At 41.2% G+C, this 16,488-nt stretch overlaps 1 protein-coding gene across 1 annotated transcript in view; it reads right to left on the bottom strand.

Annotated features, from left to right (window-relative positions):
- CHKA (choline kinase alpha) overlaps window positions 1-16,182 on the bottom strand; it is a 30,260-nt gene extending 14,078 nt beyond the window's left edge. Inside the window, exons 1-2 of the mRNA XM_035122532.3 lie at window positions 15,596-16,182; window positions 5,638-5,749 (exon numbers count right to left, since the gene is read on the bottom strand). Coding sequence (XP_034978423.1) covers window positions 5,638-5,749; window positions 15,596-15,942 — 459 coding nt within the window. The 5' untranslated portion in view covers window positions 15,943-16,182. The remainder of the gene's footprint in view (window positions 1-5,637; window positions 5,750-15,595) is intronic.
- Window positions 16,183-16,488: the final 306 nt, after the last annotated feature.

Genomic DNA, 16,488 nt, shown 5'->3' with positions numbered 1-16,488 from the left:
ATTACAAGATAATATGAATCCAGCTGAGGAGACAGGACATCCAAAATCTAAAGCTGGTCATATTTGTACTGGGTTGTCAGGTAATAAAAACGTAGTTCTGAAGTCTAGCACTAGAAAAGCAACCAGTATAAACTGAAATGCAGACTGGAAAACTAAGGTTCAGTCCTATTATGTCAATACCCAAATACAGACTTTAGTAATAAAATGACAGAGCAGCAATTCCTCTGCCATCAGAAAAGCAAACAAGAGTTTGGCATTATTTATCATCCTGGCCAGTTCTGCAGGCCATGCACCTAACCTTTACAAGATGAAATTACTTATCTCTGGCAGTTTTGTACCCACTTCTATTCCAGGCTTAAAATATAAGTACAAAAGCTGCAATGTTGAGACTACAGAGGGAGGTTTCTCAAGACTGAGAAACATCAAAACAGGTGGTGTCAACTATTTTAAATGATAAAATATGCTACAGCAGAAAGAATAAGATATGTTATTACAACTGTCCTACTAACACCAAGAACATCCCTAATCCTTTTTACTTCTGATCAAGTTACCATTCTTTAAAGGGAGCAAAAGGAAGGTGGGGTGTTTAATGCACTATTTTGGTAGTCAGTTCTCAACAGTTTGGACATTATAAAATGTTAATAAGGCAAGCATTTTCATGATAACTTCACACTCTGAGTCATAAAGAAATGAAACCCGTAGAGAATGCTCCAACTTCAGAGATCTCATACTATACCGTGAATCGTGTCTGTCACCTGGAAACCAGAGTGCTCTAGGCACGATCGCATGGACAAGCCTGCAGCAGAGAACACATGCACATACAACTAAAATGGTACATTACCCCCAGAAGACCCTTAATGCCACCCAACAAAACAAGTGTCCCCCTTAACAGGAGTGCAGCTATCAAATTATCTGCCACTAAGAGGCATTTGTGGTTATTCCTTGCTACAAGACATTAAGAGCAAGAATCACACCAGTAATGGAGTTTTACAATTGCAGAATTCTATATATTTGTTTAGTTACAAGCAGAAAAAGTAGGTATGCAATACCACAGAATTGCAGTCAGCACTCACAACCTTCTTCTCAAAATGACTGAGAATGATAGACTATAGGAAGATTAAGTAGTCTTAAATGCTTCCTTTATTGTGCAATATTTGATTTTACAGTTAGTAATAGCAAAACCAAGTTTTATACCTGGCCATAAAAAATAGGGCATGGGCCATTACCACCAGCTCCTCCTTTAATTGGGATATTTGGGTATTAAGCACTACTTTGAAACAATGAACACAGCAATTCTCCAAAGTAGTTGTATTTGAACTCCAAATTCAAATTGCTTTGTTGGACCAACATTAGTTTCTTCGTTACAAGCAAATCATTTCTAAAAATGAATCCTTTTAAAGCTAAGCACTGGTGCCAACAGCAACTCTAGTTTTCATATATATGTGTGTGTATGTAACACGATTGAACTGCTGCTATTAAGGCATCCTTTCAGATTTTTGGAGGGGAATCCTAGATATAGCATGTGCATTTGCCTTTCAAACACACCAACATTTAATTAGAATAGCAATTCCACAAAAGCACAAATATTCAGCTTGTTTAAAAAGTAGCTCACCTATGTGATTGGAGACTATAGTAATCTCAACCAGGCTTTCAAGTTTTACACAGATCAACCCAACTAAGCTCACTTCCTGCCTTCATACCATGCATGCATAAAATGTGGCTTAAAATAACAGCTATAACTAAGGAAGGCCCCATGCCATTTTTGCATGGTAACTTTAGCCAACCTGAAACAATTTATATTGAACAGTATGTACTGACATTTGTGTCTTCCAGAATTTATGGGACAAGCAAACTGGAGTCATTGTTAGCCTGTAAATAATAGTGTTTGTTTTTAAAGAAGGCTTTAGTTTAAATTTACTAGACTGGTTTTCTACGGTAAATTTTGAACAAACTGGGGAGGGGGGGCAAAACTTTGAACCTCAGATTACATGTGTATTTGATAATGATACTAATATTTTCTGCATGCAGGCATAAACAAATAAGAATCTAAATTATAATAAAAATGTCACCTGTTTCAACTAGTGATGGGGAACCTATGGCCCTCAAGATGTTGTTAGACTACAACTCTTATCACCCCAATGATTGCTAATGCTGGCTGGAATTGTTGGTAGCTATATTTCTGTCTTAAGCCATACAGATGGATATTGAGGGTAAGTAATAGTGCAAGAAAATTATAGGTATGTGCATCAGTATTTAAAACCAGCATCCCTGGAACTTTTAAAAATATCAGCATCACTGAAATTATTTTATTTATTTTAATTTATTCCTGTTTGGTACAAGGAAGTTCCTGAAGATCTCAGATGAAGATCTAAAACTATAGCACAATCAGTTTGCTTATGCAGTGAAGATTGATCTGGAAAAGACAAATGCTTATACTGAAACCCTCAATATAATCTGAAAGTTTTACCTTGGGACTGTCTCTGCTTACTTAACCCTTAGTGAACTGCACCAACAAGAGCAGTCATTTCACTGCCGCTATGGAAATAAAGGAAGTTAGAAATCTCAAAAGATCTTAAATACCAAGACAAAAAAAGGTTAGGATATTAACACTCAAATAATTGGCCAAACTAGATCTTGGAGAAAAATTCTGAGCTCCAGTGCTATTTTCTTCATATAAGGACACAGAAGGTTTTGTTTAAAAAGTGGATATTGAGGGAAAGCAGTATGTGCCCATGTTCTGGTTTAGGATTCTCCAAACTTGGATATTCATAGGAAAATTTCTTCAGAGTACTATGATTACAACAGATATGATGGAAATTACTACTGAGATCCTGAAAACGCTGCCTTATTTTTTCAGATGAACACATTAGCAAATCACTGGTGCCTTAATTTCTACAATCTTCTTTGTAAGCAGCCTTAAAGGTTACTTATAATATGCAATCAGCTCATACATTGAAGATTTTATAAAGCCAGGGGTGTGGCTTAAATAATTTGTTAAAGTAAAACATTCAGTGTAACTATCACTGGACTGTTAGTTTAATTGATAGTTCTAGAGCCAATGGTTCAAGCCACTGTTTCCTTGCAATACATTGCTAAGATGGACCAGAGAAAGACATTGCAGCAGTAACTTGCTTACATATTTCCAATCCAAGTATTTTGTATACTGCAATACATAATCTGAACTTCATACTTACAAGCACCAACTGATGCCCCAGTAATACTCTCACTGTTCTAGTTATATGAAGGCATGCAGAACACTTCGTTTCAATATATGGAAATAGTGTGTATATCAGTTTTATAACATGGAGTACAAGCAAGTGGAGATACTTTGGGGGCTAACCATATGTTTACAACGAGGAAGCTCCATAGGAGTGGGAACTCTACCCCACTGCTATAATCATTTGGATATGTGAATGCGTTTTCTTTATCCCTTTATCCATAATGCATCAGCTGTTCAGTGTTGCGGCAGAACTTATTTTGCCACCCTTTGAGAGTGCAAGTGCAAGGAGAAAATCTTCCTTCTACTTGTCATAGATTACCTATATTTTGCCAATGAGTTCAATACTCTAGCAAGATTACTACATCATTAACTGCTTTAACGCACACTTGTTGATTGTCATTCTGTTGATAAATATAGATTCAAAATAGCTGGTCAGAAAGCAATTCAATATATGTTTAATCTAAATTGCTTGGTCGTTTTCTAAATGATAATGTGTTGTGTATAAAACACAGAAGTGATAACAATCTTGTATGTGTGTTCATTTTACAAATGGAAATTCAGGAGTATGTCAATGTCTACATGGACAAATTGTTTTAATACAGACCTACCAACATCTAAACCTAGGACCTGAGGCCATTTCCTGCTCACTGGAAAACTTACTCAAAGGCACATTACAATTCTTGTCAGACATGCCACAGTGAATCCTATGTCTAAAAGAAATAAACAGACTTGCATTTTTTGTGTAAATTCTGTGGCTAAACACAACCATTACATAAAAATATGTGGCATGATTCAATCCACTGCTGGTGCAGTACCTGTGCATGAAGGATTCCCACAGGATCAACAGAGAAGTCCAAGAGGTGCTCCTAGATCCACTTATGTCACATGGCTCAAGTAGCTTCTGCGCCACAAGGTGTTTTTCATCTATTTAAGACTGTTATGGCAGCTGCAGTCTCATTCTAGACAGGAATAGCATAACCATATCCTAGTAACCTCTAGGATTAGCTTGAAAAACTAATATGGCTTGGAAAACTCCAACCCACCGACATCCTGTGACGTCATGTGTACAGCAGATACAGCCACAGCTGCAAAACAACAATCAGGAGTGTTATAGGGCATTCCTAACTGCTCCTCTTCAAGCAAGGCCTACATTCAGCACCTTTTAAATTTGGCGCAAAGTAAAAGCTCTGTGGGATTGATTCTACTTCAGAGCTCCTAACTGCATTCAATTCCTGCCCCAAGCTGGACTTGTTATTGGTGCCAAACAGAAGACCTATTTTCATTAGGGAAAGCTGAGCAAGTCTCCCTTTTTTGCAACTGGAGCATTAATGTTCCCGTAAAGTCCAGCCAGGGCTAGAAAGGAAGAATCAGAAGTACACTTTGATTAGACTCCCAATTATTCCCACTGACAAGCGGGCTAGATTTAATTTGCCATCCCTGAGCTATTGTAATGAACTGTATGTGTGCCTGCCTTTGAAGATTGCTTGGAATCTGCAACTGGCTCAAAATATTCCTATTAACTGGGATCTATCCTCACAGGTAATTAAAGAATACTGGTTTCTAGTCCATTTCCAAGTACAATTCAAAGTGTTGATGCTTACCTTTAAAGGCTTACATAGCTTGAGACTTGGGTACCAGAAGTAAGGACCACCTCCATGTCAGCCTGTCCACTTATGGAGGTCAGACATGTATTCTACCATGTTTTAAGTTCAATTGCTTGGGTTTTGTATTTTTATCCTGTCATTTATATATTGTAAAGTAAATCATGCTGGAAATGTGGCTGAAGCATAATGTAAAACCCTGACGTAAATAAATAGGAGCACTATTTGATCTACAGGAATCCTTTGCCCATAGGTACGGCACCAGTAATTGATCACGGCCTCCATTTTCAATTTCCATCTGGATGCATCCAGAGCAATGCACTTGGAAGCAACAAAATGGGAAAGGGGAAAATGAAGTGCTTCTACCAAATGCTGTTAGATTACTGACAGTAAAAGCTTGGTGCATGTTTCCTAGAAGGAATTTTGGGGAAAGACTTTAAGCTGCTATATGCTTGTAGTTAATGATTCAACGCAATTCTAGACAGTTATCAGATTTACCATGAATGTTGTTTCTCAGTTTAAGTCTGCAAAGCACAAAGAGGGTAATAAGTGACCATTTTTCTGAATAGTAAAACTCCAGGAAACGTCCGCATGCATACTGACAAGATAGTGCATCACACTAACTATAAAAAACCTATACATCTGAAATCTGCATAGAAAGCAATTTCTAGGCAATAGGAAATGAACAAATCTAAACTGAAGAGCTCTCAAATCACAGAGTATTCATGTGCAATAAAATCTAATTTTAATATTTTCAAGCCTATGCTAATGCAAGATGTTTAAACATCAGCCCACTCCCCCACACCATATACTCACCATTTGTAGAATGGCACCATATAAGCGAAGAAGAACTGTGCGTGGTTCATCTGCAACAGTCTCCATGGTATCAGGTAATGAGCATTGGAACAGCATGTTGCTGAGGCCTCCCCTAATAAGGAAAATATTACGAGTTACACATCATATGAACACTTGCACTTCTCACAGGAGTACAGTTCAGATTCCAATACCCTGAATTAGACAACTGGACATGAAATAGCTATTCTACACAGTCTTTCTATTTTTTTCAGCACTGACTATATTATGACTACATTTATATTCTACCTTTCCTCCATGCTTCTCCCACTCCATTTTATTTACACAACAACCCTCTGAGGTAGGGTTGCTTCATGGCAGAGTACGGATTTAAACCCTGGTCTTCCAGGTTCTACTCCTAACACTAACTTTATTAATACATAGCTTGAATTTCATTCCCAAATCTGTACTTAAATGTAAGTTAGAACAGTTAGGAAGAAATTTATGTTTAAAAGTACTTTGCATTTATGTCTCCAAAGCCACTATTTAAGGTAGAACAGCTAATAAATAATTTTGGACAATGGGAAGGACCATAATGTGTGGCTAGAGGCAAAGCATGTTTGTTGGATTATTTATAACAATGAACATGAATACTTAACATAGAAGATCAGTTTGATCCAGTTCTCTACAATGAAAAAATGATACCGTATATAAGAGTGCTGAGTTTATAAAGCCTACTCGCATATATCCTGCACTTCTAAGACATTCACTCAGGGCACTATACATTGAGTTATCCAATTTTATCACAACACCATGAGGTATACAATACTGTATTGAGATATGGTGAATGGGCTGACCACAATTAGTCCATCTCAGTTAAGTTAAGCAGTCCACATTTTTTCCCCATAATGATGATTGATATTCACATCAGCTTTGAGGGAACATCTGTTTTATCTGCTTCCTTAAAAAAGTTATTGGGTTGGGCATGGCTCCCACCTTAGTAACTGGTTTTGGAAAGATGAGAAAGGGTGCAATGTATCAGTGATGCATTGCCTCTCTCCTCGCCCCCCCCCCCCAAAAAAAATGAATTTTTGGACTGTGAAGTCATCCAGGTGTTAGGCCCTGTTCAGTCCAGGATGTATTCTACTCTTAGAACAGCTGGAGGTGAAGAAAGGCTGGGATGACTACCTCTTGGAACAAAGTAGGATAGCACATTCTTCCTCACAGTGCAAATGTGGTGCACAGCAGCATTTGAGGTCCTAGCAACAAGGTGCTGAAGGAGAAGTTGCAAGCAGCTTGACTGTAGTGCAGAGAATACAAAGGAAACTACCTCCCCCCTCATTAAAAGCCTCTAGTGTGCTCTTAAAATTTCACATATTATCATTTAGGAGAGCAATAAAACATACCCTTATTGAAAACTAATTATATGCTTTAACTTCAGAAAGCTAGCCTAATCCATCCAGCCATTGTAAAACCAAAGACATTTACAGCAGGAGTATGAAGAGTGATAACTGCTGTGCTATGGTGGAACTTCATGGACATTTCTAAATGCTCAGAATATAGCTATACCGATGAGTGCTGTAATTTGGTGCTTTAAGATATCCTGTCATTGGTTCAGCTTAACCCCTTAGTATTTATTCGCAACTGAAAATCTACATAAGGGCAATACCAGGCGCAAAGTCACAAAATGGCTGCTACCAGTGTGGCCTAACACAAAATGACTACCTCTTCAAAAGAGCAGAAAATGGAGAGACACAGGAACAAAACTTGTTCCAATTAGGAAAAATCCATTCAATTTTTTCTGGTAAACAAAAAATGTTTGAAAAAATTCCTTTTCCACACAATTTTAACTTGGTTGTTATGCTGTCTGTTGCTGGTGTGTTGCTTGCTATACATTAGAACTTGAAAATAAAATATAACTGAATCCAGGAATAATTTTCAATTGCTACAGCCAACCATACAGAGGCATAGTTAGAAATACGATAATGCTCTCCACTTCCCATTTTGAGAACAATCCCAGGCGGAGGAAAAGGTGATAAAGATAATGTTTCTGACATGGGTCCACTCCCCATCCCCCCCCCCACAACAGCAACATGGGAACAACCAGGGAAAATGTTATAATCATTATGGGATGTAATAAACTTTTACTCAGAGTAGACTAATTGAAATTAATGACCATGACTAATTTAGGTCATTATCTCAACTCACATCTTTTTAAAAGTCTCTGAAGAAGCTGCCTGCTCCATGTAGCTGATAGGCAACAAAACAAAATAAACAGAGCAGCAAATGGGTGGACTCAAGGACTAGAAAATAAGACAGAAGCAGGAAAGATGCACCAAAGTGTAGGGGGAAATAGTAATTCTTTAGGACCCCAGGGACTCCTACTGCCTTGAGTCCAAACAACTCACTGATTGGCGGGCTCATTTCACAGAAATTGCTTAGAATGATAGCTGCACACTTTGCTTCATTACTTTCTTTCTAGGAGGGCTAGAGACTTCCTTTTTTAAAAGAAAGGTTAGAATCTGGGGCCCTTGCCATGGACACTATTGTGGGTGCCTCCAACATGCACTGATTCTATAATTTGTTCATTTCATGTACATATAAGCCCACCTTTCTCCCAAAGTGGGTGGCACCATATACCGTAAATAAAATATTATTCTTAAGTGATGCCTCTTGAGGTTTATGCTTTACTACGTTAATTTCAACTGTCGAAGTGCAATTGTCATGACAAACTATAAAGGTTGAAGCAATTCAAGGCACATCTCCTTTGATACCCTAATGGAACATTCCTTTATAACTGAGTATCTCCTCTGTGCAGCTCGGCACCTGCTTTACAAGATGAGGTCTCAAGATTCAATCCCTGGCATTTCCAGGAAGGGAAAAGAACATGCTTTAAAGCCCCTAGACTAGAGGACCACTGCCAGACAGTGCTGACAATAGGGAATTAGATGGGCCAATAGTCCGACTTGATATAAAAGCTGTGGTGATATAAAATCCTGTGATGCCCCCTGCTTAGCATTCATTCTTTCTAAATTTAAGAGAGCTTACTAAACAGAAGAATGCACACAGCTTTGCACACAGCTTTGACAACACCCGCTTCTTATTTCTTAAGAGACAGGCAGGACCATCCCTCATCTGAGGGGCACATTAGTGATATGCTCCTCTGCACAATGTACAGTATAGCTCACAAGGCTCCTCTCACACACAACTTCAGCAATGCTGCCTGTGGGTTGAAGAGGGCTGCACTGTGGGAACTGTGGCAGTCAGAAGTTTCTCTTTCTTAAGGAAGAAAGAGAAAGAATTCTAGCTTGCAATCCCCAACAGACCAGCTGATGATGATGTAGCCTTGCTTCTAAGCAAGTCTAAAAGGGGAATTTCCTGGCTGAAGTTCTCAAGTACTAGAAGAAACTTAAACAATTCATATTGATGCAATTTGCTACTCATTTATTTCATAAATAGACTGGGCTGCCAAAACATATTTGGTAGGGGAGGGGGAACCTTCAGCAAGAATGTGCCTATGCAAAGCATCTGCTTGCCTTGTTTTAATAACACCAGTTGAACACCAAGGAACCTTACAGTTACTTGTGCTGCTGAAGTAGTAGCAGCTCTAAATCTGAAAGCAAGCCCTATTGTGCACTTCCATCCAGAAGGAAAACCACACCATCATAACTGGTTTATGAATCTAAATGAAGAAATATGTATGAAGCTAAATGAACAAACATTTAAAATAGGCAGCATTTGCTAGTTTGGATTCTTTTTCCTAGGGGCAGAATAGTCCAATTTAATAATTAAAACCACAAAAAGCTACTCTCGATCTATGTCCAGAGCATCAAATTGCACAGATACCACAGCAGAAAGGAGTACCAGAAACTACTCTGCCAGTTAGCCAATCTTTCTACTACCCTATCTTTGGAGTTATTTCCCACTCCTAATCTTTTACTAGAAACCCAATACTGAAGTGCAGCTGGGGCACTTTATTTTCAATTGCAAAAAAGCCCTTGATTTGCAATGACCTATCACAAAGAGCCTTAAGACTACACAGAGAATACTCAAGTTATACACCAGAAAAAGATGACAAAGCAGCAAATCTCAGTAAAAACTTTCAACCAGCACTTCAAGGATGAACTGCATGCTATACTGCAGGCATTCCCAAACTTCGGCCCTCCAGATGTTTTGCACTACAATTCCCATCATCCCTGACCACTGGTCCTGTTAGCTAGGGATCATGGGAGTTGTAGGCCAAATCATCTGGAGGGCCGCAGTTTGGGGATGCCTGCTATACTCTATTGAAAAACCTGACATCTCTTTCTGTGTGAGAAAAGCAGCTTTAGCAGGGGAAGGTTCGGACCAGAAAACAGGTTTGTGCACCCACTCTTTCAACATTCTACGCAACTTCTTTCCCCAGAGTTCCAAAAATGTACCCTAACAAACCTATACTGTACCAGAAACACAGGCAGGGAAAATTACCGTAAGCACCTCCCTCCACAACATACCAGTACTTCTTTATTCTTCAGGTACAAATGAAAGTTTACAGTAGCAGAAAAACAATGCTTTAGTACCTCTTAAACAAAAACCTTATAGAAGAAACCTAAATTTGTGTTTAGTAATGCCTGCATTTTAAACATTTGGAGGATGTGAAGGGTCTTCAGTGTGGCACTTGCAACAGTGTATGCACCCATAGAAGCCTTCCCTGGCACACACAAGTTCCTCCCACCGCAACTGCTAAAATTAGGGTTGAAAGAAGGATCTATTGTCCTTCCGGTTCGTCGCGGCGGTGAGAAGGACGCAGGGACTTTCGCGTGCCGAGGTCCCTGGCTTCTCGGAGGGGGGGGAAGTCCGCAGAGCGAGCGGACTCCCCGTAAAAACATCGGATCGAGAGTTCCGATGACTCAGGAGCCCAGCGGCCGCTCCGTTTGGCGGATCCCCCGCCGCCCGAGAGCTCAATAGAGCGATCGTGAGCCGGCGGGGTTGAACCGCGGGAGCCATTTTGGGCCACATCTTGCCTCCGGGAAGCGAAGCTCCGAGTCCTGACCCGGCAAGCGGCGGATTCTTCCGATTTGAAACTAAAGATTCCTAAAGAAGTAAGTGGAACTTTGATTTGGACCTTAAATTTGCTGATTGGAAAATAGGAGAGACTTTAAAGAAACGGAAGCCGGTCTCTTCCTAATGGGAAACTGGGAGGCGTTTGGAAAAAAAAATCCTAAGCCGAATAACAAAAGAATTTGAAACTGTGGACCCGAGAGGGAAAAAAGACTTTTTGGAACCATCTCAGCCCCTGAGTCTGGCACCCCTTGAGGTACAGCGGTATTAAAGAGAAGAGCGCTTTGACAGCTGTCAAAAGCTGTCAAACTGTCAAAAGACCGGGTGGATTGATTGCACTGCTGTGAACAGGAAAAATTGTTTGGAATTGTCAAAGAATTACTTAAATTGGAAGTAAGAATGGATTTGGGACTGAGTTAAGAACTAAGAAAAAGAACAGCCAAAATGGAGTCGATCGTCTGAGAAAGGAATTTTCCAGTACCCATTGTTCCCTACACCCTGTTTATCTGCGGTTACGAGAGGTATGAAAACAAAACTTTCTCGAGCCTTCCAGGAGACTGTGCTGAACTACTTGCTGTCATGGGAAGATTTTTACAAGGAACGGCAACATCCCAGCTCACCACCAGTTGAGATTGAAGTCCAAGTCCAGGACTTAGAGGTTAATTCAAATTTGGAGATTATTGACTCTGAGACTGTGGGTGATAAGAAACAATTTGAAGAGGACTTGGACTATGACAAATTTGTTTGGGATGAAGCAAAAGATGATCTCCAAAAGGGAGAAAAACAAGCAGAACAAGAAGATGAGAGACAAAGGGACTTAAAGTCTAATGGAATTGAAGATCCTGGAAGGGTTAAAATGTGGAGTGGGGTTTTTGTGGGATGGGAAGGACAGGGGCAAAGGGGGGCAAAGGTCTGGAGATGGATTTGGGAAAGAATGGGTGTGGGGTAAAAACTTTAGTTAAAAGGTATTGTTTTGGTTTCTGAAAGACGGTTTTCGAAATCTTGGCTTGACAATGGAAACGCTGAACCAATTGGGGGAAAAAGACTTGGGGGGAGGAAATGGAATGCAAAAAGAAAGGGAAAAAAAGCTATGTTTCCTTAAGGGAGTATAAGAATGGTTGGGAAAGAACTTTTAAGTGATTGTAAATTATTGCAGGTTAAGTGAGGTGTTTAGGCAGAAAGCTGCCCACCCTCCTCTTCTTATTCTGAGGCACTCAGTGGCAGGGGGTGCCCAGATGGGTGAGGAGGAAATGGAACCTTGGAAGTGCTGTTACCCTGCAGGTACCTCTTGTGGCAGGAGGGGACCTGTGGGGGGACAGCATGAAAAAGGAGGAGGATTGAGTTAATATTATAAGATTAAGATTTGAAACTGAGTTGGAAAATTCGCCACAAGTAATCAATTTTTGTTGGAAAACCATGAGGAAGACCACCGAGGGAGTCGCAATTAAGATGTTAAAATAATAAGAACTGGGAAGTTTGAATTCTTCCCAATTTTTTTTCTTCTGTTTTTTCTTTTGTTTTTTCTTTCTTTCTTTTTCTTTTAGGTTTGTTAATATGATCATGAAAGAGTTGGGGGATGCAGATCCCCATAACTCTTCCCTACCTGTTCTCTCAGTGGCAGGGGGGGGATATGGGGGGAGGAGGGAGGGGGGAAGCAGAACTCAATTCACAATTGGACCCCTTTGATTCTTAAAGCACACGGGTCCTACTGGTGGCAGAAGTGGACCGGTGTGTGGAGGGAAGACGAAGGGACAGGGTTATACTGTATGTTTTGTTCTGTAAAATCAATAAAAATTTCTTTAAAAAAAAAATATTGTTAGGTTGTGGTGTGTGATGGGTACCCACAACTGCTTCTCTGGTTTTCAAATGTGCCTAAAGGCCCCATATAGTTAGAACCCCCAAGACTTGGGTACTCCAGAACAGCCTTCAACAACCTGTTGCCCTCCTGATGTTTTCAACTACAACTCCCATCAAACCTAGCTAGCATTGGCAAAGGCTGCTCCAGAAGTGAAGGTGTTCTCCCACCCCCCTCCAGTATAAGGCTCCACACAAAGGTAAGTAGCAAGGAGCTATTCCCAGGTGTTTTGGGGTGGGTTTTGTTTTTTGCAAGAGTGAAGTCTTTATTGCAGGGCATGTGAGATGGAAGAGATAATGAGAGGGGGGGGGACCATGTGTGTCTATTCTCAGTTGAAGCTTAAGTAGACTTGCTCAGAAACAAAAGCACTGCAGATGCTGAGGATCATGGCTCAACAGATAGGCAGCAGTCCCAGATTCTTTTAAATACAGCTATATCAGTATCTAAAAGAATTGTATTCTATGTATTTATACTGTATATAACCCATAGAAAAGTAAAGATATCCTAGAAGCTGGTTTCTAGTTTTGGTACCACAAGAGGAGCAGTATGCACCCATCGTTTTCATCCATGTTTTGATATAACAAGACCACTTCTCAGAGTTAACTAAAAATGGGTTTAGATAGTTTTAGTATATTTGAAACAAATTTAACCACAATTCCTGATTGTTCATAAAACATATTCAGGTTGCAATCCTATACGCATTTCCCTAGGAGGAAATCACATTAAATTCATTTGGACTTACTTCTGAGCTAAAAGTTGCAAACAGTTGTGTGTTTAAGAAAGTGTCTATTTTAAATAAATTATAGAGATATTAAAGCTACATTCCTAAGCATACTAAAAAGGAAATTTAAGTTCCACTAAGTTCAGTAATATTCCATATTTCTAAGTCAACATACCGTATTTAGAATTGGGCTGTAATAATGTTCAACACTGTATTATATTGTGACCTCTTGGGTTACATTATGACCTCTTTTACACATCAGTGTGATTCTGCCAAATGCCCTTAAAATATACAAGTAGTCCAGCCACTTGTGAACATTCTGGAACTATGGCTTTTAGAGTTCAGTTTAACTATTAAAATTCTAAACATGTTAAATGGGGAAATACTATATGTATACGTATTCCCATGGATATGTTCTAGTTTTTTAAAAAATTATTGTTACTTGTCCATGGATCTGGGATAAAGGACAGGACAAATATTTTAAATAAAATATTTTAAACATTTTTTTAAACAGGGCAATAAATCCTTCTCTGACATATCTGGTATGAGTATTAACTGTTGGGCATTCTGTACTTACCCATACTATACCCAAGCCAGTTATCTACTCATTGCTGGCATTGAGAGTCAGAGCAAGGCACCTGATACTACAGTAACTTGTTGCCAAAAATGACTCATACTGCTGAGCAGTCTCATTCAAAAAAAACAAACAGGGTAGAATACACATTTCATTGTTCAGAAACCATCTTACAAGTTAAGTTTGACTCACATTTTAAAAATATTGTCTTAAACTTTTCATCACCTCATCAGAAGCTTTTTTGAATGGTACATTCCCATTTAATGGCTACTAGACAATCAATGAAGTCAACTTAGTAATATATTTAAAGAGGTTTTTTTAAATGGATTTTCCTTTCTGACTATGGGCTAATGTAAGCAAACAAAAACCTCCAGAAACACCATCAGCTCAAATCATATAACACAAGCAATTCCTGTATAGAAATCATTTCAAAATAGTTAACTGAATAAAATCAAACTGAAGTGCAACACATTTTTTGGCACAAGCATACATATCTATTTAGCCACACATGTAGTGGAATTCATTTAATTTCCTAGATCAGGGTTTCACAAACTTGAGCCTCCAGCTGTTTTTGGACTACAATTCCCATCATCCATGACCACTGGTCCTGCTAGCTAGGGGTCGTGGGAGTTGTAGTTCAACAGCAGCTGGAGACCCAAGATTGGGAAACACTGCCCTAGATGAAAGTATGGTAACGAGTTCAACAAAACAGCTCAAGGCTTAACACACACAACTTTATCACTGTTGGTGGCTTGAAAGATGTATGTGTGCACACCCTACTCTTGCTTCTGGTAAAAAATCTGTCTCATACTAGACTACAGAGATAAAAGATGTGCTCCCAAAAGTAAATGGACTTCCACACATTACTTTCTATTCTTAATTCCATTTGTGTCAAAGGTTCTGGAGAGTGGATAATTGCACAATTCACTAACTATGGTTAAAGATGATGAACTGTGAGGTTCAGTTCATGAATTATCCAGTAAACTGGGGGGAGAGGAAACAAACTATGGCTTAAAATGGGCTTGTTAACCATTAGCTGTGCTTACTGTATTTGGTTGTAATGTCTGAATTAATAGTTGGGGCCACTGCTTTATCTCCATAGAGTACAAAAGAGAAACAAAAGCAGTCAAGCAGCTCTAGACTACAATATTCCTATACATTTTAAAGCTCGAACCATTGTTAGGATTCTAAACCATGGTTAGTGCAAACAATGGCCTAGGAAGATATCAGGAATGAGTCGATCATTCACCTAACTAATTTATCTATTGAGATATCTTCAAATGTTCTCAGACAGAAGGCAACACTGTTTGCAATATGCAGAAACACCGAGGGTCCTTGGCAGCAGTGAAGCTGCCATCTCCCCAAAGCATAGGTCTCCTTCTGCCCTTCCATTACTCTTGGGAGGTCCGTGGCGTGCCCTTGGCAGAAAACGACAGTACCACCATATGGACAATGGTTTCCCTGTAACATTTCAGTGCGTATAGATCCGATATGAAGCCTTAAAGACTCCCCTCCATAACGTCGTTATCAGGAAGACTGTGGGAGACAAAAGGTGCCAGGTCCGACAAGAGCCAACAGCCCACCCCTTCACCACCCCCACCCCTCATTTCAGGTTTGAAGGAGCCGCACTGTCATGGAACAACCCTCTCTTGGAAACCTGATGCCAGATGTGGTTGCTTCGTGGCGACGAGAACGCACTCTGTACACGCTCAGACACACAGCTCTTAATCTCATTCACCCTGGAAGGCTGATCCCTTGATGTTCCCACCCCCCACCCCCGTATGTGGCTGACCTGATGGGCGTGATGCGCAGCTGATCTTCCCGCAACCCCCGCCACGCCCCCCGCAGGAACTCCCTGCACCAAAAATACGCCTTGCGGCGGGTGCGGGGGTCGGGCTGCTCCTCCACCGGCGGGGAGGGAGGGGTCGGCGGCGTCGGCGGCAAGGCGAGAGGCTGCTGCTGCTGCCCGCGGAGCCCCAGCTCCTTGGCTTCGGCCTCGGCGTGAGAGGAAGGCGGCGGCGGCGGCAGCGACGAGGGAGATTGGGTGAGGGCGGGCAAGACCGGGCCCTGGGCACACCCCAGCAGGAGCCCCAGCGGGGAAGGGTCGGCCTCGCCGCCGTTACAGAACTTGGTCTTCATGGCCAACGAGCGAGAGGAGAGCGAGCTTGGGAGGCAGAAGGAACAACGGCAGCGCCACACACGCACACACAGGAAAGGCTGCGCACCTCTAGCCTTCGAACCCCGCAGACGGTATGCGGCGCGCGGCGCTCGCAAGGGTTCTTATAGCCGCTCGCACGCGGACCTCGTGCGCGCGTTCACCTCGCGCTCATCAGCCTTGCCCCCTCCCACCCGCTCGCATCCGCACCACCAACCCCCCCCTCCTCTCTCTCTTCGCCTCTATTGATTGGCTACGTGCCCGAGCCAACCGCAAGGTTGCGGCCGCGCCTCTCCCCGATTGGTCCAGAGGGAAGACGCGGCGCGAGAAGTCCATTGGCTGCCTTCCCCGTTGCTCTGGTTATCCGGCGCTGCCTAGGCTCTCGCGCGTATCCCTGCGATACGCATAGACTAAAATGCAGAGGAGAGAACCTTGGGGTTGGGGGGAGGGGAAAGAGGGAGCAAGGTGGCGGCGGCGGCTGCTCTCCCCGCCCCCTCCCCTGCCCCCCCCGGCACGCACAAAAGGAGCGG

This window comes from Zootoca vivipara, chromosome 1 (assembly GCF_965207765.1).
Source record: "Zootoca vivipara chromosome 1, rZooViv2.hap1.1, whole genome shotgun sequence".
In the NCBI taxonomy this organism is placed as follows: domain Eukaryota; kingdom Metazoa; phylum Chordata; class Lepidosauria; order Squamata; family Lacertidae; genus Zootoca; species Zootoca vivipara.
Note: the sequence above shows the minus strand (reverse complement) of the source record. Positions and strands in the feature narration are given on the sequence as shown.